General features: G+C 39.9%; 1 protein-coding gene across 3 annotated transcripts in view; it reads left to right on the top strand.

Annotated features, from left to right (window-relative positions):
• The window catches only part of LOC150077402 (liprin-beta-1-like), a 400,264-nt gene that overhangs the window by 59,146 nt on the left and 315,859 nt on the right, over positions 1-25,259 (top strand). For all 3 annotated transcript variants that reach the window (XM_090386092.1, XM_090386090.1, XM_090386091.1), the window contains exon 3: positions 23,951-24,064. In XM_090386092.1, coding sequence (XP_090242218.1) covers positions 23,951-24,064 — 114 coding nt within the window. The remainder of the gene's footprint in view (positions 1-23,950; positions 24,065-25,259) is intronic.

Below are 25,259 nucleotides of genomic sequence, written 5' to 3'. Positions count from 1 at the left end.
GAGCTTTTGCGTGAATAATAGCTGAACTAAGAGGCATTCTTTTTTGATTAAGATCTTCTATCCAGAAAGAAAATAATTTTTCAGTTTTCCCTATTGAGGGATTTCTCACTTTTGTAGTGCTTTTTGCAGCCAATGATGCAGAACAGAAAATGAACTTTTAATTTTCTCAGCATTTCCCCTAACTCGCTGAATGCTAGATTCATTTATGCTGCATTTCTTGGTGAATGTCACAACATTTTCACCATTTTCTAACTCCTTAATGATTTTTAATTTTTCCTCAAAATTAAAAATTTTTGTTTTAGCTTTTTTTCATTTTAGGCACTAATTAAACACACAGTTTATATAGATAAGAAATATTAACTCAGCAAAAGCAATGCTTACTGATTAAAACACTACTTTGCGTGAACCAGAAAATGATTCTGTCTGAACAGCTAACATAGGATAGCTGATGAAGGGGGTTCCCAAATTAGGAAATTGTTTCAAAAGTAACTGGACAAACACACCACCCTTTATTGCTATGCTTGGTTATAAGAATAAGTTTTGAATGCCTTTGTGATATTTTTCTAAAGCACATTTCTGGAGGTCACTACTATAAAATAATAAAAAAAAATTTGCAGTTCCCGGTTTATTGGGCTTTTCTATTAGAGTGCAATCTATTATAAATGGGTAGTAAACTCGATCTTATTGCATTTGCGATAATACCAATAGCTGGAATTCTGTGGGATTTTACGTTATTATGGTGAAATGTGTTTTCCCTTCAATGAAACCTTCAATCATGTAAAACACAAATAAATTTTCAAAATCTGCTCTTCATTCCTATTTTTGAAGCTTTGTAAACAAAAATCGCACAGGTAGCGAAATTCACCACGCAATCTGAAATTTTGGAAGTAAATACCTGACCATGAATAAAAAGCCATGCAAATCAACGGATGACTGTACTTGAATTTCAGGAAAGCTTTCGATACTGTTGCACATAAAAGACTGCCGCATAAATTGGAGTAGTGTGGCATTACGGGCAAGGTGCTGCTATGGATAAAGATTGATTGATGGCTGAGTGGGATAAGACAGATAATGGTTATTAATGGACACTGCTTTTTGTTGACTAATGTTATTAGTGGTGTTCCCCAGGGCACAGTACTCGGCCCATTGCTGTTTTCTGTATTTATTATGATATTGGTGACTAAATGTCTAAGTTTGCAGATGATACTAAGGTTGGCAGCGAGGTTAATGAGAGTAATCAAGGTAAGTTATTGCAACAAGATCTAGAAAAATTAGCCTGATGGGCTGAGAAATGGCAGTCGAAGTTTAAATTGACAAATGCAAGGTGCTGCATATGGTTAGCAGTAACTTATGAACTGTGTGGTACTACACTCAGGGTAGTGGATAATGAAAAATGACATGAGAATAATAGTGTAGTCATATATGAAATAGCAGGGCTGATGAGGTGATTATCCCATTGTACAAAGCAGTGGTTAGGCTGTATCTGGAATACTGCATTCAGATCTAGAGGCCTCATTTTAGGAAGGAAATAGATCTGGAATGGATGCAGAGAATTGCAGCGAGATTGGTGAAGGAACAAAAGGGGTGGTCTTATCAAGAAAGTCTGCAATTCTCGAAGTTTGCAGATGCTGAATTGCAGAAAATCTGGAGGCTAGTCACCTGCAGAGTGATCTGATTGAAGTGTTTAAGACTTTGAATGGATTCAGCAAGCTCATTGCTAATGGCATTCTTCCTCTTGCTCATACTACACACATGAGGGACATAAATTTATATTTCAGAATGTTGGTTGCAGGAGAGATGTGTGGCAGTTTGTCTTCAGCCCGCAGGTGGTTGATTGTTGGAATAAACTTAATATCTGTTGTTCTGGCAGTGGGTAGTTTGAATAAATTCTAGGAAGAACTAGATACATTTTTGGATGGTATTGTCAGGTAATGTGGGAAGGGTCCCCCCCCCCCCCCAAGCTGATATTTTTATAACTTGGTCAAAGTGCTGATCTCAGTTCTATCAGTTATCAGCACTTTGACCCCTCTTTTTTTCTTATCATTCCTAAATGATACTAATGAGGGAATGCAGAGGGAGTTTGCTGTCAGTGTTTGCCAATGACTTAAAGATTTGTGGGTGTGTTGCTTCAAAAGGATTTAGAGTACTTACAGGTATGATCTGAACAAGCTAGTTAATGTATGCTATGTGTACATTTTAGGTGCATTCAAATTTTTTTCTTAAATTAATTGAATTTTTTTTTCTGTGATTAATTAAAGTGAAAAGTAAATAAAGTTATTTCCTTACCAATTAATTACTAAGATTATATGATTAAAGAGGCCTGTGCGCCTCTTTCTGGATTCATTATTATTATTAAATTACAGTTGCTCAGAGCGAAACGTATATAAAAATATAGATTGTGACAAGTTTAATAATAGGAAATATACATATATTAGATTAGATACATACAAATAAAAGCTTTTGGTTGTTTAGTCAATCTTCTTCAGTTAAACTGACAGTTAGAATGGAGCATGAGGGCGTGTACTGCCAATCTTGTATGTGAAGTGCGTGATTAATTGTTGGATGTTGAAGCCTGTGGCTGTGATGTATGTGGACGTGGCCAGTGTTTGTCAATGGACAGGATTGCTGTTTCAGTGATAGGGTGGACTTGACAACCACTGTTCCTGTTCACTGAGATATTGGAGCATTTGATGTTTAACGACTCCAACCAGGCGCGTCGCCGATAATGGCGGGACTTATCCACAATCACGACATCGCGGTGTGGGTCAGTGTGTGGTGGGTTGCCCAAACGTGTTTGGCAATAGCTGAGTGCTCCACATCCGCTAAGCCGATTGCTCTTTTATGTTCGGAAAGGGGTTTTTCGAGCCGTCTCCCAGTTTCCCCGATGTAGCAGCTAGTGCAGTCACGGCAAGAGATGCGGTAGACCAATCCGCTTTGTAGTAGGGTGGGGACAGGTGTTTTTATCTTAGAGATGAGGGATCGTAATTTTCTGCCTAGGAGTTGTATGCATTTTATCCCATGTGATTTTAAGATTCTACAAACCTGTTGCGATAGGTTTTGGTAGTATGGGATAAAGGCGCTCGTGGCTGAGTCATCACCTTGGATGTTTTTGTTGGTCGTTACGTGGTTGCGTGTCTGTAGTTCACACCTGTCAAGGGTATTGATGGGATTTAGACACCCTTGTCCAGCACGAGGGCATGTGCTTGAAGACAACTGTCCATCGTAAACCTATGTGTGCTGGCCAATTTACCAACTTCCGGTCAGCACACGCACGTAGCCATCTTCTTGCCACTGCACGAACCTTGCTAACTTGTGCCTGGACACACTCTAGCTCTGTAAACGAGAGGCGCACCGAAATCACTAAAGTCAAGGCGGATCTTACGAGGTGTGGCTATCCCATCAATGACAGTTATCAGGGTGAGTTACTGCAACGAGATCTAGGAAAATTGGGTTGATGGGCTGAGAAATGGCAGTTGAAGTTTAACATTGACAAATGCAAGGTACTGTACATGGTTAGCAGTAACCCTGAACTTATCAACTGTGTGATACTGCACACAGGCAAAAAAGGAGCTCACATCTGGTGAGTATGGGTTTGGCACACCTAGGGTCCTGAGCCTGGATATCATCATTCTTCTATTTCTTGGTGACTCCTTTCTACTTCTGACTCTCTCTGTCTCTCAGAGTAACTCTGGAAATTTTTTTTTTTGGCTGGTGCAGCATAAGTCTCAGACTTCCTTGCAGCATATGGCTAATAATAATAATAATAATATTATAGGGGCGTGATGGCCCAGTGGTTAAGACACTGGACTACCAGCATGATGGACCCGTGTTCGAGTACCGCCTTGGCAGAAGCGAACGTGGCTCCATCACGCTGGAAGACCAGTATAATAATAGTAATAAATTAGAATAATAATAATAAATAAATTAATAGTAATAAAAATTAATAAAATAAATAAACATTGTGAAAGTTGCTCAAAGGCACCTACCTACCCCAAGGTCAGAGTGGTGGCTGAGGCAGATTGTGGCGCCATCTGGTGGCACTTGCGAGAACTACCACTGGACATAAGCCGGATCCAAGCAGGTCCACCTCCAATAATGGATGATGTCGCAGATTAATCAGACTGCATCGAGTGTGGTGCAGGATAAAGTCACTCGCGTTCAGTCCTTAGGCAGAGGGGTCGATTCAAAAAATCAGAGAAAAATCATGCGCAACTGCGCTAGCAACCACCCAGGAAGGGAGAAAATGCCAACGCACGAAGTGGAGCATTGAAATGAATACGTACATCATGCAAGCATACTACAAAATAACGAAGCTGGAGACCGATATGACAACTTACAGGGTGAAACTACATACCAAGTGGCTGGAATGATTTCCAGATATTGAGGTCACCGAGCAGCGAATATCGGACCAGAGAAGGACCATCATCACAAAGAACCTAATAGCTCCTGCAATCTTGGAAAAAATCAAGCAGGACGTGAGTGATAAACTACAAAGGATAAAGAATATGGTACCAGAGGAGGAAGAACATACCACCACTGAACCAGAGGAGGAAGAGCAAGAGGAAATACAACTCGCAGCAGCTGAAGTGGAAACAGATGAGGTCATGATATCTAGATGAGGAAACAGATGAGGTCATGATATCTAGAATACAGGACGAGTGGAAGAAGGCCCTAACAGAATTCGAAGGAATGGACCCCACAAAGACTCATGAGATACTGAAGCAGAGGCCAAATAGAACCTTGTGGAGAGTAACAGACCACCTGAATCAGCACATAATACAGTATTAAGTCGACAGCGATGGTGCAACACTGGAGGCCATCCATACAGCAGTGTATTTTGCTGCAGTAGCAGCCACGAGGATTAATATAAGAGAAGTGAGAGACCAGCAGCAGAAGAACCGAAAACAGAAGGAACCACCAGCTTGGGAAGGAAGACTTCAGCAGAAGATAGAAGAATTAAAAGTCAAGATGGGCCAATTGACCCAGTACCAATGGGGCAATAGGAGTAAGAAATTAATTGGAAAAGTGAAGAGCATCCTCAAGAGAGACGGCATCCACAGCAAACATGAGACAAAGAATCAGAGAATAGGAGAGTACTTGGACACATTGAAGCAGAACTTCCTTGCACTGAGCAAGAGACTACGCTGTTACAAAGAGAGCTCTCAGAGAAAAATAAACAACCAAATCTTCGATGAGGACCAAAGAGGCATCTACAGGAATCTCGGAGATGACGGGAAACAAGGGAACGGACCACCCGAGAAGAAGACGATTGAGGATTTCTGGGGAAACATATGGAGCAGGGAAGTAAAACATAACAGTCGAGCCACCTGGATAGAACTAGAATGCAAGAAAACCAAGGACGTACAAGAAATGGGAGGTGGGAGATTCGGGAAGAAGAAGTAAAACAGACGATCAAGAACTCTCTCAACTGGTGAACTCCAGGACTAGATAATGTCCACAACTTCTGGTACAAGAAGCTCACTTGCACACACAAGCACCTAACAGAGCAGTTCTATCGAATGATAAGGCATCCGGAGACAATCACAAAGTTTCTCACTGAAGGAGTCACATATCTGAAGCCTAAAGACAAAGGTACAATAAACGCGACGAAATACAGGCAATCACCTGCCTCCCAACAATGTACAAGGTCCTGACCAGCTGCATAACCAAGAAGATTTGAGACCACTTAGAGAACATAATGGCCGAACAGCAGAAAGGATGCAAGGAGCAATTAAACATAGATGCCGCAATTATGGAGTAAGCTTACTAGAAGCACCGCAACCTATACACGGCCTACATCGATTACCGCAAGGCCTTCGACTCCGTACCTCATAGCTGGCTAATAGAGACCCTGAAGATCTACAGGGTCAATTCAATAGTGACAAACTTCCTAGGAGCAACAATGGTGAAATGGAGTAACACCATTAAGGCCGAAAACATCACAACCAGGCCAATCCCCATCAGGAGAGGAATCTTTCAGGGAGATTCCCTGAGGACATTGTTATTCTGTCTATCACTTAACCCACTATCGATCATGCTCAACAAGTAGCAAGTACTTGCTACTTGCTACCAGGCTCAACAGTAGCAAGTACGGATATAACCTCAAAGAAGGAAGAAAGAACCTGTACACCCTCACCCACCTGATGTATATGGATGACATCAAGCTCTACGTGGGAACGAAGAAGCACCTCCAGCAACCACTCCAGATCACCTAAGAATTCAGCAATGATATTAGGATGGAATTTGATATATACAAATGCAAACCCACGGATTGCGTCAGGGAAAATTAGTCAACCAAAACTACCAGCTGCAGAGTGGTAAAGAGATCGAAGCCATGGCAGAGGGAGAGGCATACGAATACATGGGGATGATGCAGGCTCAGCAGTTATAGCACAAGAAAATTAAGGCCTGCCTGACCGAAAAATACCATCAGAGACTCAGAAGCCTGTTGATACAAAGCTGAACGGAGGGAACACAGTTAAAGCCATAAGCACCTATGCAGTCCCAGTGCTAACATACTCATTCGGGGTAATAGATTGGACTAACACTGAGCTGGAGGATATCATGAGAAAGACAAGGACAATGATGACCTAAGAGCTGCCAACACCACCTGAAATTTGAATTTGAAAGTGTCTGCAATTCTGCCCAGACACGATAGGAGGGAGTATATGATGAGAGCCTTGTCGATCAATTCGGCCCTGGAAAGATTGTGCAAGGCTCAAGGGGTAGAATTTTTTTCAGCCTGGACTGTACTTGTTAACAGGAGAGATTGCTTCTACAGGGATGGGATACACTTAAATAGAAAGGGTGCAAGAATATTTGCTGATGCTATCGAGGCAGTGTTAGGTGGGTCGGAAAACTGCTAGCTTGGGGGGAGACAAAGACCAATAGATTGACAGTAGCCACTGGCAGAGGTGAAAGAGATTCTTGCACTGCTTCTATTAGAATGAGCAGAAGCCTGAAAAACAAGATGCATGGTATTTCAGAGACTGCTGGGAGCCATTGCGGTACAAGTAAACACATGGGTTGTGTTAGGGTAGCTAAGAATAGAAACAGGTGCAGGTATACTTGCGTGTACACCAATGCTAGGAGTTTAGTAAATAAATTTGATGAATTTGAGGTATTGCTCAAAACATCGAAGGCAGATATTGTTGGGATATCAGAGACGTGGCGTCACACAGATATAAGGGATGCGGAACTGCAATTTGGGGAGTACAACGTCTACAGAAAGGATAGACAGGATAGGAAGAGAGGAGGGGTTATGTTATTAGTTAAGAAACACATAAAAACCAAGGAAGTGAAGCCAGTCGACATCGCTGGACAGTGCAGTGTGGAGTCAGTTTGGTGTGACATAAACATTGGGAGATCAAAATTGAGAGTAGGAGTGTGCTATAGGCCTAATGACTCTGATGAGTATAATAAGGAACTGTACAGGGAAATAGAGTGGGCCAGTAAATCAGAGTGTCTTATAATGGGAGAGTTTAATTTCCCAGATATTGACTGGAAATTGGGGGCTGGTTACTCACACACTAGCAGGGCTTTTGTGGATTTATTGGATGATTGTTTTCTACATCAGCATGTTCGGGAGGCAACTAGAGGGAGTAATACTCTTGATTTGATTATCAGCAGTGATTCTTCATGCATTAAGAATCTGCAGATAAATGAACCACTAGGTGGCAGTGATCACAGTGTGCTGAAGTGGGATTTACTCAAAGAGGTAACTACCATTAGGGGTAAAGGGAAGGGTTATTGCTTCCGTAAAGGCGACTACGATGGACTGAGACAGTATTTAAATTCTATACAGTGGGACCAACTGATGATGTTACCAACAGCAAATTCAAAATGGGAAGCATTCAAAGAACTTATCTTGGAAGCTACTAGGCTTTACATACCAACTAAGAAATATTGTTCAAGGTTTAGGCCAAAATGGATGTCAGATGAACTAATGAGGCATATGGCAGAGAAGAAAAATGCATGGGATACATACAAATTAACACATGACACAGAAGCCTATGATAGATACAAGTTGATATGCAACCAAGTTACAAAGGAGGTTAGGCAGGCGAAGGCAGATTACGAGAAATCCTTGGCAAGGGATGCAAAGAAAAACAGCAAAGAGTTCTTTACTTATGTAAACTCTAGAAGGAAGGGGGTGAATCAGATTGGTCCACTTGATATTGATGGGTCAAGTGTTGATGATCCTGCTCAGGTAGCTAACAAACTAAATGAATATTTTGCATCGACATTCACACATGAGGAGTTATTCAGCGAGGGGAATGCCAGAGGTGTATTCAACTCTAGCAGTAAGCTACAGAATCTTGAAATAACTGGGAGTAAAGTGGAGGAGAAACTATTGAAGATAAACACAAGAAAGGCACCCGGGGTGGATGGGATCTATCCAGTTATATTAAAGGAGGCAGCAAAGGAAGTAAGCAAACCCTTAGCCATAATTATGAGAGCTTCCTTGGACTCAGGGGAGGTACCTATAAACTGGAAATGTGCAAATGTGACCCCAATTCACAAAGGAGGATCAAAGGCTGACACAAGTAATTATAGACCTGTGAGCTTAACTTCTGTTCCAGGAAAATTAATGGAGGCACTGGTTAAAGAAGCACTGCAGGATCATTTAGACAAGACTTCAGTTATAGCTCAGACACAGCATGGTTTTGTTAAGGGGAAGTCTTGCCTGACCAACTTGATTGGATACTATGATGCAGTCACAAAAGAACTGGATGCAGGGAATAACTTTGATATTATATACTTGGATCTTAGAAAGGCTTTTGATACTGTTGCACATGGAAGACTGCTACACAAATTGGAGCAGTGTGACATTGGAGGCAAATTGCTGCTATGGATAAAGGGGTGGTTGAGGGGGAGAAGACAGAGAGTGGTAATCAATGGACACTGCTCATCGTGGACTGATGTTATTAGTGGAGTCCCTCAGGGCTCAGTGTTGGGTCCATTATTGTTTTCTGTATTTATAAATGATATTGATGATGGTATATCGGGCTTAATGTCCAAGTTTGCAGACGATACAAAGGTTGGCAGGGTTGTCAAGGACACTACTGACACTATGCTGCTGCAACAGGATCTGGAAAGGTTGAGCAGATGGGCTGAGAGGTGGCAAATGAAGTTTAACATTGATAAATGTAAAGTACTACACATGGGAAACAGCAACCCCAGAGCAACGTATCAACTCTGTGGTACTACACTGACAGTGGTAGAGAATGAAAGGGACTTGGGGGTGGTTGTGCAGGCAGATATGAAGTTCTCTGAGCAGTGCAGAAGGGCTGCAAGAGTAGCTCATGGAGTATTGTCAATGATATACAGGAATTTTTCCAGCAGGGATAAGGAGGTGATTATTCCATTGTATAAGGCGATGGTCAGGCCACACCTAGAGTACTGTATACAGGTCTGGAGGCCTCATTTCAAGAAGGATGTAGAGCTGCTGGAACGAGTACAGAGAAGGGCAACAAGATTAGTGAATGGAACAAAGGGGTGCTCTTACGAAGAAAGGCTTAAGTTTTGCAAATTACAGTGTCTGGAGACTAGGCACCAGCGAGGTGATCTGATAGAGGTGTATAAAGCCTTGAATGGTTTAAGCATGCTCAATGCTGATGGGATTCTTCCTCTAGCTCAGAAAAATCACCTGAGAGGGCATAAATTCAAATTGAGGAAAGACAGATGTAGGATAGACGTGCGGAAATTTGCCTTTAGCCAGCGGGTGGTTGGTTGGTGGAACAGACTGCCATCCGTTGTGGTGGAGGTTGATAGCCTAAATAAGTTTAAGGCTCAGCTGGACAGATATTTTGAACGAACAGAGGGGTGAAGTGGAAGTGGGTTTTTTTTTTTTTTTTTTTTTTGGCTGATGCTGCATAAGCTTGCTTTCTTGCATCAAATGCCTCTACTAATGCTAATGCTAATGCTAAAATCTGCCGTGGAGAGACTGACAATTGCCCTGGAAGGAGGAGGAAGGGGCCTGATAGACCTCATTGAGCAACAGAAGACAGCAATCTTTTAACCCGAAGGATTACTTCCAGAAACACACAGCAGCACTCCATCAGGCCACAAGGAAGATAGATAAGCGGTATACCCCACTCAACCTAAGTGAGGAGTTCCCCCAAACCAGGAAGTACAAACAAAGCTAGAAAGATGGCAGAGAAGACGCTCCATGACAGATACTACAATGATCTCCATAAGGATCACATGGATAACATTGCTTCCAATGCATGGCTCACGAGGGGGACACTTGTCCCTGAGGCGCCTCCGTAGCCAGGTGGGAAGGAGCAGCAGTGCGTGGCACACGCTTCTTGATTAGACCGGGGTTTGAGCCCGTCACCACCAAATACGGAGAATGCGGAAAGGTCAGGGAATGACCACCGCATATCCCGGAGCAATATGGCCTTAGTTGCTAATGCTCCTAAAAACCAAAATAACAACAACTTGTCCCTGAAACCGAAGGATTCATGCTTGCCATCCAAGACCAGGTAATTCAGGTGGTAGATGACTTTCATCAACCGGTGAAATACCACCACTTTGCTTATTGGAGGCTTGAAGTGGCGAAACCCATGTTTAGTCTTTAGAGCAAAGTTTCCGGCATCCCTCCCCCCCATACTTCTCCTTCAACCCATGCATGGTACTAAGTACTATAGGTTTTGATACCTTTCGTGTTTGGAGTTTTCATAAAAAAAAAAAAAAATCAACACCAGGAACTATAGAAAATACATCGCCAAGGACCCCGGAGTGTTAGATGACACATGTCGATGATGCCACCTGGCCTCAGAAACGATCCAACTCAATACTGCGGGATGCAAGGTGATCACCCAGACTGAGTACACTGATAGACATGACCAGGTAGCCAGGATAATACATCAGAAGCTAGCAAGGAAATACAAGTTGGTCGAAGAAAGTGTACCATACTACAAGTATGAACGCCAGGCAGTACTAGAGACCCCAACCCACAAGCTGTACTGGGACCGCGCCATAATAACGGATAGGACAATCCCGCACAACAGACTGGATATAACCCTTGTGGACAAGAAGGAAATCTTGTCCACAATCCTATCTGATTGACATAGTGGTACCCAACACTCGCAACCTGCCGAAAACCCATGCTTAAAAAATCAGAAGTACACGAACCTAAGAGAGGAGATCAAAGATTTGTAGCATATGCAACAAGTAACAACCATCCAGATCATCGTGTCAACCTCAGGTATGATGCCCAAGACCCTACATATCAGCTTAGCAGCAATAGGTCTCCCAGCGAACACCTACAAGGAACTCCAGAAAGTCGCAATCCTGAACACCTGTAGGATAGTCAGAGAGTTCCTTGACCAACAGTAACATCAGGCATAACAACAACCACCTTGTGTACTTGGTAGTAATATCCATCACGAGGTGGAAGCCCAATCACAGGGAAATAATATAACAGCAATAATAATAAATGAAAAAGACCTGGGAGTAATTGCGCAGTGAGACATTAGCATTAGTAGAGGCATATGATCCAAGGAAACAAGCTTATATAGCATCAGCCAAAAAAAAACATACAAAACAAAAAAAAAAAACTTCTCGTTTCACCTATCCATTCACTTCAAAAGTTTTTCTAGTTTGGCCTTGAATTTATTTAAGTCAACTTCTACAATGACAGATGGAATTTTGTTCCAGCAATCAACCACTCGCTGGCTAAAGGCAAATTTTTGCACATCTATTCTACAACCTTCTTTTCTCATTTTGAATTTATGCCACCTGAGGTGTTCAATCCAAGAGGAAGAATCCCATTAGCATTGAGCTTCCTCAAACCATTAAAGGCCTTATTAAAGGTTTAGTCTCCAGATGCTGCAATTTTTAGAACTTAAGCCTTTCTTCGTAACAGCAACCCTTTGTTCCAATCACTAATCTCGTTGCTCTTCTGTTTCCAGCTCTACATCTTTCTAAAATGAGGCCTCTAGATCTGTATGCATTAATCAAGCTATGGCTTGACCATTGCCTTATACAAGGGGATAATCACCTCCTTATCCCTGTTACCAAAATTCCTATATATCATTGATAAGACCCCATGAGCCACTCTTGCAGCCTATATGCACTGCTCATAAAACTTCATAGCTGACTGCACTATTACCCACAGGTCTTTTTCATTCTCCACTACTCTGAGTGTAGTACCGCACTGTTGGTATGTTACTCTGGGAATACTGCTACCCATATTCATCTATGAATTTGTCAACGTTAAACTTCAGTTGCCCCCTTTCAGCTCATCTGCTCACCTTTTCCAGATCCTGCTGCAGTAGCATATCATTCTTACTTTTAATTAACAATCCTACTAACCTTTGTATTGTCTGCAAACTTGGACATTAAGCCTGATATATACCTTCATCAATATCATTGATAAATACAGAAAACAAAAATGGCTGAACACAGACCTCTGGGGAAGAACCCTAATATATTAATCCACAAAGAACAGTGTCCATTGATACCACTATCTGTCTTCATTCTCCACTACTCTAACAGCAAATTGCACTTAATGCCATAATGCTCCAACTTGTATAGCAGTCTTCCATGTGCAACATTATCAATGGGTATTATATTGTGTAAAAAGGATAGATGGAATAGGACCAGGGTATGTCTGCCGGGGACAAAATGATCATGTTGTAGAGCAGATATCATCTTTTATGGGCACAAAGGGTGATATTGTTGTACACGTTGGCACCAATGGCATTAAGAGTACGAGATCTGCAGATTTAGTTAACAAGTACAGGTCAATGCTGAAAAAAAGTTGAGTTAGGGTTAAATTTTAAAGTGTCTGCAATTCTGCCCAGACACGATAGGAGGGAGTATATGATAGTAGTAATAGTAGTAGTGGCATGTGATGCAAGAAAGCAAGTGTATGAGCTTATGCAGCATCACCCAAAAAAAAAAAAATCACACCCATTCCCTTAAAATGCCTGTCCAGTTCCTTAAATTTATTTAACCTATCAACTTCCACAACGACAGATGGAAGTTTGTTCCAGCAATTAACCACCCACTCTGGCTAAAGGCAAATTTCTGCACATCTATTCTACCTTTGTCTTTTCTTAATTTGAATTTATGCCCCCCTTAGGTTCATAATCTGAAGAAGTGGAAGGACCCCATCAGAATTCAGCATGCTCAATCCATTCAAGGCCTTATACACCTCAATCAGATCACCACACAAGTGCGTAGTCTCCAGCCACTGCAATTTGCAGAACTTAATCCTCTCTTGGTAAAAGGATCCCTTCATTCACCTCACCAATCTTGTTGCCCTTCTCTGTATACACTCAAGTAAATCTACATCCTTCCTAAAATGAGGCCTCCAGACGTGTACGCAGTACTCAAGGCGTGGCCTGACCATTGCCTTATACAGAGGGACAATCACCTCCTTTTCCCTGCTAGCATAGGAATTTTCCTATATATCATTGACAAAACCCCATGACCTGCCCTGGCAGCCTGTCTGCATTGCTCAGAAAACTTCATATCTGACTGCACAATTACTCCCAGGTCATTTTCATTTTCAACCACCTTAAGTGTAGTACCACACAGTTGGTACGTTTCACTGGGATTACTTCTACCCATATGCAGTTCTTTGCATTTGTCAAGGTTAAACTTCAGTTGCCACTTCTTAGCCCATCTGCCCAAATTATCTAGATCCTGTTGCAGTAGCACACTGCCATTACTATCATTAACAACCCTGCCAACCTTTGTATCATCTACAAACTTCGACACTAAGCCTGATGTACCTTCATCAATCTTCTTCTTCTTCTTCTTTGTCCTCGACTTCTTCCCACGTTCATATGGGGTCGGCATATACCTTCATCAATATCATTGATAAATATACAAAACACATTTCAGAGGACCCAACACAGAACCATGTGGGATTCCACTAATAACATTAGTCCACGAAGAGCAGTACCCATTAATTACCACCCTCTGTCTTCTCCCACTCAACCATCCTTTTATCCATTGTAGCAACTTACCTTAATACCATTCTGCTCCAATTTGCACAATAGTCTTCCAAAGGCCTCTGTAGCCGAGTGGGCAGGAGCGGGAGTGCAGTAGCACATGCTCTTTGAGTAGACCGGGGTTCAAGCCCCTGACTGCTGAATACGGTCGATCTGCCAACCCGCACTGGACCAGCGTGGCAGATTATGGTCCATTTCCCTCAACATGAATTGTTGAGGAGGCTTCCATCCTGCAGTGGGTTGATAATGGCTGCACTTTACTTTACTTCCATGCGCAACAGTGTCAAAAGCTTTCCTGAAATCCAAATATATGATATCAAAATTATTTTTTGCGTCCAGTCCCTTTGTAATCACATCATAATATCCTATCAAATTTGTCAGACAAGACTTTCCCTTAACAAACCCATGCTGTGTCTGAATTATTGCTGCAGTCTTGTCTAGTTGATCCTGCAGTGCATCTTTAACCAGTGACTCCATTATTTTACCCGGATCAGAAGTTAACTGACTGGTCTGTAATTACTCATGTCACCCTTTGATCCCCCTTTGTGAATTGGGGATACATTTCCACATCTCCAGTCCATGGGAACCTCCCCTGAGTCCAAAGATGCTCTCATAATTATGGCTAAGGGTTTGCTTAGTTGCTTTGCCACCTCCTTTAATATAACTGAATAGATCCCATCCACCCCAGGTGCCTTTCTTAGGTTTAACTTCAACAATTTCTCCTCCACTTTGCTCTCAGTTATTACAAAATCATTAAGCACTCTGCTACAATTTGATAATCTACTGACATTTTTCTTCCTTAATAACTCCTCATGTGCGAAAGTAGGTGCAAAATACTCATTCAATTTATTAGCTACCTGAGCATGAACATCAACAGTCAAACCATCGATATTAAGTGGACCAATCTGATTCATCCCTTTCCTATTAGAGTTTCTATAAGTAAAGAAATCGTTGCAGTTTTTCTTAACATCCTTTGCCAAAGATTTCTTGTAATCTGCCTTTGCTTGCCTAATCTCCTTTGTGACTTGATTACAGACTAGCTTATATCTGCCATAGGTTTCTGAGTCGCTTGATAATTTATAAGAATCCCATGCATTTTTCTTCTCTGTCACGAGTCTCATTAGTTCATTTGATAACCATTTAGGACGAAACCTTGAACAATATTTCTTAATAGGTATGAAACTTTTAGTAGCATCCACGTTTAATTCCTCGAATGCTTCCCACTTAGAATTTGCTGTTGGTAACATCGTCAGTTGATCCCACTGTACAGAATTGAAAACTGTCTGAGACCACTGTACTCACCTTTACGGAAGCAAAAACCCTTTCCTTTACCCCTGATGGTAATTATATTTTTAAGTAAATCCCACATCAGTACACTGTGATCACTGCCATCTAGTTCCTTTATATGCAAATTCTTAATACACGACTGATCACTGCTGATAACCAGAACAAGAGTATTACCTTCTCTGGTTGCCTCTCGAACATTCTGCTGCAGAAAACAATCATCCAATAAATCCACAAAAGTCTTGCTAGTGTGTGAGTGACCAACCACAAGTTCCAGTCAATATCTGGGAAGTTAAAATCCCCCATTATAAGACATTCTGATTTACTAGCCCACTCTATTTCTCTGTACAATTGTTCATTGTACTCATTTGAGTCATTAGGCCTATAACGCACTCCTACTCTTATTTTTGCTTTCGCAGTGCTTATGTCACACCAGACTGACTCAACAGTGCACTGTTCATCTATATCAACTGGATGCATCTCTTTTGATTTTATGTTTTTCTTAATTAACAGCATAACACCTCCTCCCTTCCTATCCTGTCTATCCTTTTTGTACACCTTGTACTCCCCAAATTCCAGTTCTGCATTCCTTATATCTGTGTGACACAATGTCTCTGCTATCCCAACAATATCCGCCTTTGATGTCTTGACCAACACTTCAAATTCATCATATTTATTTACTATACTTCTAGCATTGGTATACATGCAAGTATACATGTACCTATCCTTATTATTAGTTACCCTAACACATCCCATATATCCACCTGTTTCACGATGACTGCCATCAGTCCCTGAAACCCCCAGCACCCCTCGTTCCAAGTTGCTACTTATTCTAATAGAAGTTTTGCAAGAATCACCTTCACCTCTGCCTGCGGCTACTTTTAACCTTTTAGTCTGTGAATCCCTCCAAGCTAGCAGTTTTCCGACCCACCTAATACTGCCTCGATAGCATCAGCAAATATTCTTGCACCCTTTCTATTTAAGTGTATCCCATCCCTGTTAACAAGCATAGACCACGCTGAAAAAAATTCTACCCCTTGAGCCATGCACATTCCCTCCAGGGCCGAATTGATTGATAAGGCTCTCATCATGTATTCCTTCCTATCGTCTCTGGGCAGAATTGCAGACACTTTCAAATTTAACCCTGACTCACGACTCTTTTGCAACATTGACCTGTACTTGTTAAGTAAATACAAGTTGGTGCCAACTTGTACAACAATATCACCTTTTGTACCCTTAAAAGATGATATATGCTTCACAACGTCATCAACATTTGCCCCTGGCAGACATACCCTGGTCCTGTTCCATCTATCCTTTTTACACAATATATTCCCCGTCTCCCTGACAATAGAGTCACCAACAATAACTAATTTCTTTGGGACCAGCGCATTCTGCCTTGGAGATTACCGCTGTGTTGCCTGACGCCCAGGAATGAGCCCTGGCATTGAGTTGGGCATCTGAGAGCTTGAGGGGCCCTCATATTAATTTCTTCGAGGGCATCTACCCTACACCTCAAGCTCTCATAGATGCCCAGTAGAATGCTGAGTTGATGCCTAATTTCTAGACACTCTCTGCACCTGGCACACACAAAAACATCCTCCTTGGCTAGATCATGTTCTGTTTAAGAGAGTTCGGCAAACATTTTACAAGTTGCACATTTTTTTAGGCTGTGATGCGTTGGAGAATTGCCCCCCTCAGTTCTCCCCTGGGTCACAGCACTCCTGCCACTTTGTGCCCGTTGCTTTGCAGCTCCAGTCTGGGGCATGATATTTTAAATTAATAAGGTCAATAAATTTAATTAATTAATTGTCAGTACTACGCTATCTAATAGAATCCTAAATGCAGTGATGTGTATTACGCTATATAATTATATGTTAGAGCTGCCTAATTACCACAATTAAAAATTTGAATTCCCCACTATTCTATACAAAAACAATGGCTGCAAGATTCAAACGAAATAACGGTTTTACGTATATTAAGTAGTAATCTACAAAAACTCTTTATCTAAATTAAAAATAAAAATAACCAGTGTAACAATAACTATAAGACTACGTATAAAGTACAATATAAAATAAAAAAATAAAAATTAGGTAAATAAAAAGGCAAACACATCGCTTTTTCGGAGCCCGTAATTCACAGCTGTAATTTTTAAAGAGAATCAGCGCCCTCTTTCTGATGAGAGCCTTGTCAATCAATTCAGCCCTGGCGAGATTTTTGTAGTGCTCATGGGGTAGAATTTCTTTCAGTATCGTCTGTGTTTGTTAACAGGAGAGACTGCTTCTACAGTGATGGGATATACTTAAATAGAAAGGGTGCAAGAGTGTTTGCTGATGCTATCAACACAGCGTTAGGAGGGTCGGAAAACTGCTAGCTTGGGGGAATTCACAGACTAAAAGGTTAAAAGTAGCCGCAGGCAGAGGTGAAGGTGATTCTTGCACTACATCTTAGAATGAGCAGCAGCCTGGAGCGAGGGGTACTGGGGTTTGCAGGGACTGATGGCAGTCATCATGAAACAAATAAATACATGGGCTATGTTAGGGTAACTAGGAATAAGAATAGGTGCATGTATATTTGCATGTACACCAATTCTAGAAGTATAGTAAATAAATTTGATGAATTTGAAGTGTTGGTCAAGGTGGATATTGTTGGGATATCAGAGACGTTTTGTCACACAGATATTAGGAATGCAGAAATGGAATTTGAGGAGTAAAATCTGTACAGAAAGAATAGACAGGATAAGAAGGGAGGGGGGGTTATGCTGTTTATTAAGAAAAACAAAATCTAATGAAGTGTATCCAGTTGACATAGATGGACATTGCAATGTTGAGTCAGTTTGGTATGACATAAGCACAGGGAAAGCAAAAATAAGAGTATGAGTGTGTTAAAGGCCTAATTACTAATTACGTGGACTGATGTTTTTAGTGGAGTCCAAAAGGGTTTCTTGTTGGACCCAATGTTGTTTTGTATATTTATCAATGATATTAATGAAGGTATATCAGGCTTAGTGTTGAAGTTTGCAGATGATACAAAGGTTGGCAGGGTACAATGAGTACAATGAACAATTGTACAGAGAAATAGAGTGGGCTAGTAAATCAGAATATCTTATAATGGGAGATTTTAACTTCCCAGATATTCACTGGAATTCGAGGGTTGGTTACTCGCACACTTGCAAGACTTTTGCGGATTTATTGGATGATTGTTTTCTGCAGCAGAATGTTTCAGAGGCAACCAGAGAGGGTAATACTCTTGATTTGGTTATCAGCAGTGATCATTCGTGTATTAAGAATTTGCAGATAAAGGAACCACTAGGTGGCAGTGATCACAGTGTATTGATGTGGGATTTACTTAAACATATAATTACCATAAGGGGGTAAAGGAAAGGGTTTTTGCTTCTGTAAAGGTGAGTACAGTGGTCTCAGACAATTTTTAAATTCTGTACAGTGGGATCAACTGACGATGTTACCAACAGCAAATTCTAAGTGGGAAGCTTTCAAGGAATTAATTGTGGAAGCTACTAGACATTTCATACTGATTAAAAAATATTGTTCAAGGTTTAGGCCTAAATGGTTGTCAAATGAACTAATGAGGCTCATGGCAGAGAAGAAAAATGCATGGGATGCATATAAATTATCAGGCAACACAGAAGCCTATGGCAGATATAAGCTAGTCTGTAATCAAGTCACAAAGGAGATTAGGCAAGCAAAGGCAGATTATGAGAAATCTTTGGCAAAGGAAGTTAAGAAAAACAGCAACGATCAGATTGGTCCACTTAATATCAATGGTTTGACTGTTGATGATCATGCTCAGGTAGCTAATAAATTGAATGAGTATTTTGCACCTACTTTCACACATGAGGAGTTATTAAGGAAGGAAAATGTCAGTAGATTATCAAATTGTAGCAGAGTGCTTAATGATTTTGTAATAACTGAGAGCAAAGTGGAGGAGAAATCGTTGAAGTTAAACCAAAGAAAGGCATCTGGGGTGGATGGGATCTATTCAGTTACATTAAAGGAGCCGACAAAGGAAGAAGCAAACCCTTAACCATAATTATGATAGCATCCTTGGACTCAAGTGAAGTCCCCACACACTGTAGATGTGCAAATATATTCCCAATTCACAAAGGGAGATCAAAGGGTGTCACAAGTAATTACAGACTAGTTAGTTTTACTTCTGTTCCAGGTAAAATAATGGAGTCACTGGTTAGAGATGCATTGCAGGATCATCTAGACAAGACTGCAGCAATAATTCAGACATAGCATAAGTATGTTAAGGGACATTCTGTTCTGACAAATTTGATTGGATACTATGATGTAGTTACAAAGGAACTGGATGCAAAAATAATTTTGATATCATATACTTGAATTTCAGGAAAGCTTTGGACACTGTTGTGCATGGAAGAATACTGTACAAATTGGAGGAGAATGGTATTAAGGTAAGTTGCTACAATGGATAAAATGGTGGTTGAGTGGGAGAAGACAGAGAGTGGTAATCAATGGATGCTGCTCTTCGTGGACTGATGTTTTTAGTGGAGTCCAAAAGGGTTTCTTGTTGGACCCAATGTTGTTTTGTATATTTATCAATGATATTAATGAAGGTATATCAGGCTTAGTGTTGAAGTTTGCAGATGATACAAAGGTTGGCAGGGTTGTTAATGACAGTAATGGCAGTGCGCTACTGCAACAGGATCTAGAAGATTTGGGCAGTGGGCTGATAAGTGGCAACTGAAGTTTAACTTTTACAAATGTGAAGTACTGCATATGGGTAGAAGTAACCTCCGAGGAACGTAACAACTGTTTGGTACTACACTTAGGGTGGTAGAAAATGAAAAAGGCCTGGGAGTAATTGTGTAGTCAGATATGGAGTTTTCTGAGCAATGCAGACAGGCTGCAACAGCAGGTCATGGGGTTTTGTCAATGATATACAGGAGTTTTGCTAGCAGGGAAAAGAAGGTGATTATCCCTTTGTATAAGGCAATGGTCTGGCCACGCCTTGAATATTGTGTACAGGTGTGGAGTCCTCATTTTAGGAAAGATGTAGATTTTGCTTGAGCGTGTACAGAGAAGGGCAAAAAGACTTGTGAAGGGATCAAAGGGGTGTTCTTATGAAGAAAGGCCTAAGTGCTACGAATTGCAGCTTCTGGAAACTAGGCACCTGCGAGGTGATCTGATTGAGGTTTATTCACCTCATCAGAACGTTTATTCATCTTCTGCGTGTTCAACCCATTCAAGGCTTATCCTTGAATGGGTTGAGCATGCTGAATTCGGATGGGATTGTTCTGCTTGAACAGATTACGAACCTAAGGGGGCATAAATTGAAATTGAGAAAAGACAGTTGTATAATAGATGTGCGGAAATTTGCCTTTATCCAGTGGCTATTTAATTGCTGGAACAAACTTCCATATGTTGTTGTGGAAGTTGATATTTTAAATAAATTCTAGGAGGAACTGGACAAACATTTAACGATAATAGTTGTGTGAATTTTTTTTGGCTGATGCTACATTCGCTTGCTCTTTTGCATCCCTTGCCTCTATTACTATTACTATCCAAGTATATGATATCAAAATTATTTTTTGCATCCAGTTCCGTTGTGACCACATCATGGTATTAATTCTAATTGGTCAGACAAGAAGTCCCCTTAACAAATCAATGCTGTGTCTGAACTATAACTGCAGCCTTGTCTAGATGATCCTGCAGTGCTTCTTTATCCCGTGACTGCATTATTTTCCCTGGAACAGAAGTTAAACTAACAGGTCTGTAATTACTTATGTCACCTTTTGGTCCCCATTTGTGAATTGGGGATACATTTGCTCATCTCCAGTCTGTGGAGACCTACCGAGTCCAAGGATGCCTCATAATCATGGCTAAGGGCCTGCTTACTTCCTTTGCAGATGCAAATCCCCAAAATTTCTTCACTTCATTCAATGATCTTTGTGATTAATGTAGGAAGATGCATGCAAAGCATCATTCAGTGCATCATTCAAGGTTATAAATCCAGCATGTTTGAAGCAGTTTGCAATCACTTTTTCATCAACCTCATCCTATGCCGAAACACATAAATATGTTTATTGCACAATGCTGATTTTGGATTGTGTTTTTCTCTGAGACATGGCAGAATTCTGTTAATAGCATTCTCTGATAGTTTTCTTAAAGCACTGGATTACATCTTTATTAAATAGCTGAAGAACTGATGCCATAGTGGAAGCATTCAAGAATAAATGCATGCAGACTATTCACTTGGCAATGAGGTATGCAGTCATCCAGAAGCAGAAAAATTTTTCTATTCTCTCCACTTGTATTTCAATCTAAATGTCTGATCCATTCTTTGTAGATTTTTGATGATATCCAAGCCTTTTGGTTTGCCTGATACAGGCAACCAGTAGTTGGCAATATCTTCAAACTTTAAAGCATAGGGTCTTCTCTGTGTGAAGCATGTTTGCTGCTAGGAGAATGGTAATCTTGCCATTTTTAAACATAATTACATTTCTCACCTTCAACACCTTTAAATGTATGCATTTTATCTAGTAGCAACTTGACAAAAGAAAGTTGAATTTTCTTAGCACTGAATATGCAATTCTGATCATATGTCAACAAAACATTTGTTAAATGATTTCCCTTCCATTTCTTCATACTTCAATGTGTGTAATGACTGCACTTTTGCTGCATATATTTTTGAAAAAGGCCATTTTTAGGCATGCTTGCATATACATAAAGCATCTATTGCCTTCATCATGTGAAGACAATAGATGCAGCTGCATGTAACAAACTCAACTTCCAGTATAATGATTTTAATGAAATTTTATATTGGGCTCCTTTAAAGGAATTTATCAAGGTGACCCAAACTTCATTCAAAGTAGAGAAAAAGAAATTCCACAATTATATCTTTTTTTTTCATACATATTACACAAAATAATCATATCGTATATTGAAGCTGAAGCACTAGATATTATGTTTCTTGCTGTGTACTGATTGGAGGATAAGTGTTAATAAATGATGCTTGCACAGAAATGAAAAATTCACTGTGCATATAAAAACCATTGCTTTTTTGATTGGCTTTTAACCACTAATAACATTAGTCCATGAAGAGCAGTATCCATTGATTGCCACTCTCTGTCTTCTCCCACTTAGCCATCCTTTTATCCATTGTAGCAACTTGCCCTTAATGCCATATGCTCCAATTTGTACAGTAGCCTTCCATGTGCCACAGTATCAATAGTATACTGTATGATATGTATAATGTATTTAGGAAAGATAGGCAAGATAGAAGGGGTGAGTTTCATTCTTCTTATCAAAATAAACTGGACTGTGACAAAAGTTTTCCCACATTAAAAACTTATGTAAGTCAATATAAAATTTCTGTGGTGTGAGTAATTGGTTGCAAAGGTAAAACGAGAGTGGTGGGGTATGCTGCTGACTAGAAGATTGTGAAAAATATGATGAGAGCCTCTACATGTACAACAAATGGGCAAGGTTAAATGTCTTACTATGGGTGATTTCACTTTGTTCCTAATTTTTGGAGTAAGTGGGAGGGAAGACTGGACTGAATTGTATTAGTTTTTATTTTAGCCAGCCAGTTGTTAATTACCAGAATAGGTTACCTCTGGGCAGTTTTGGCTAGCAGCTTAAGGAAGGGCAAAGGTCAGATGGATAGTCACCTGTGTGAGGAGGGAATGGATTGTGTATGTGTGTTTCTCTATACATAGGTTTTAAATATAAAAATTATTAATTTTTTTATAATGTATGTATGTAATATATATACATATAGTGTACACTGCTTATTACAATCATTGATAATGTTATCATTTTTGTAATGTTATCACTTTTATGAAGTCCTGATAAGATGTACACTAATACATAGAAAAAAACAATGCTAGTTGTAATCAGTGCTTCATATTTTTTTATTGCTTTTATGCCTTATCATGGTTTACACATCTGTAGTGGAAGTTGATTATGTGAAATCCCAATGCTTTCTTGAACTAAAACAGGTTGCACATCTAGTTATTGCCTTTGCTTCTTACAGTTCATATGATTGTCAATGTTATCACTCCATGAAAGAAAGTACTGTATCTACACTCCTACTAATCTGACTCTTTTATCCTAGAACATTAACTCTTTTTTAATTCTTGTTTTACATTTTTTATTTTTATTTTTGGTTTTAATGGCTTGTATGGTTTTCCAGAAACATTAAGACATTTTCATTTTTATTGATAACTTTCTTGGTGAAATAGTGGTTAGTCAAATTAAAGTATTTTGTATTACTTGATTTTAATGTTTTATTTCTGTCCACTTTCACTTTTTTATGTACATTTATTTCCTCTGCATCAATTAATTGGGCTGAATAACTGAATTCTTGTTTCTTTGATTATTGTTAACAATTAAGCTGTCCTGAAGTGATCACAATAAGTGATGTTCTCTCTCTCTCTCTCTCTCTCTCTCTCTCTCTCTCTCTGCGTTTGTGTGTTTTATATATATATTTAAATTTATGATTTTAATTTTTTTTTTTTGATTTATATGTTTATATATATTTATTTATTTTCTTTTTTTTTTTAATTTTCTTTTTGGCTGGTGCAGCAAAAGCTTGTGGCACTGATGGCTATTAATGATAAAACATAACCAAGTATTAACTGCATTTAGTTAATTTTTTACTTTTTTTGTGTTGATTTAATTTAAAGTACTTTTTAATTATAAAAATTATTGCAGGTTGCTGTACTCACTGAACAAGTTGAAGCACAGACTGAAAAAATAAGAGAACTCGAGAGTCAACTGGAAGAAAAAAAAATGCTTCTAGCTCACACTGAAGAGATTCTTCAACAGGTATTTATTGAAAGTAATAATCTCTTGAAAATGATCTTATAAGAATTTTTAATTATTGAAAACTATTATAAAGTACCCAATACATAAAAGTGGTTCTAAGAGTGAAGTTGGTAACTACAGATTGGTTAGTCTGACTTTAGTTGTAGAAAAAATCTTTGAGGCAGTGATTAAGAGTGCAATCCAGGGACATTTAGATAGATATGGCATTCTGAAGGACACCCAACATGGTTTTGTTAAGGGTAAATCAGGCTTAACTAGTAGGCTATTTTGACACAGTTACTCATGAGCTGGATTTAGGGAATAATTTCGACATAGTTTATTTGGATTTTAGCAAAGCATTTGACTCAGTCCCTCATGAGAGGGTACTGTATAAGCTTGAACAGGTTGGGGTTACTGGTAAGATTCTAAGATGGAAGATGGAATTTACTGGGTGGGATTATTCCCCTACTCATAGTGTCATAATTAAGCATAATACTGAATATAAAAATGCCAACATTGAATCACTATTTACAATACAAGCATCCCTAACTAGAACTAAGAACAATGGAATGACCTCTTAGAGGCAGAAATTATTAAGAAATTTCCAGAAATAGCACCAGACAAGCTAATAAACTGGTCCAATTACTGCTTAACAGAAGGTTGATTCTAAAGAACCCAGAAAAACCGGTACAGAACCAAAATCATATGGGTCCGTAGCTCTCCTCTCAGTAATGGGAAAAATATATGAAAGGCTAATCTACAACAGGATATCAACTTACTACAGTGAAGCAGGAAACCATTCATATAATTAACATGGCTTTAAGCAGGGTAACTCTACGGAGGATGCCATGCACCACCTATTTACAACAGTGCAGAATACAAATTTTATTAGAGTCACCCAAAATTTCTTCTATCTACCCATTTGTGTAATGTGTTTGTGAATTGTGTGTGTTCTCTGGTTGATTTGCCTGTTTTTCTGGACGAAAACCCCCAGTTTCTGGGGGGGGGGGGAAAACCTTGCTATCTTATGTCCCAGACTGACTAACTCAACCACGGAGTGAAAAAGCCCATTAAAGTTCCTCGCGTCATTGACGGGATTCAAACCTGGACCTTTTCCACCCCGGTATGGGGAAGATGATGATGATACTGTGCTACCCGTGCAGACATTGCAGAATACAGAGGGAAAAATACATGTTGGCCATTTCATTTGACTTTT

This window comes from Mastigoproctus giganteus, chromosome 12, assembly GCF_048544385.1.
Source record: "Mastigoproctus giganteus isolate SK-2022 chromosome 12, ASM4854438v1, whole genome shotgun sequence".
In the NCBI taxonomy this organism is placed as follows: domain Eukaryota; kingdom Metazoa; phylum Arthropoda; class Arachnida; order Uropygi; family Thelyphonidae; genus Mastigoproctus; species Mastigoproctus giganteus.
Note: the sequence above shows the minus strand (reverse complement) of the source record. Positions and strands in the feature narration are given on the sequence as shown.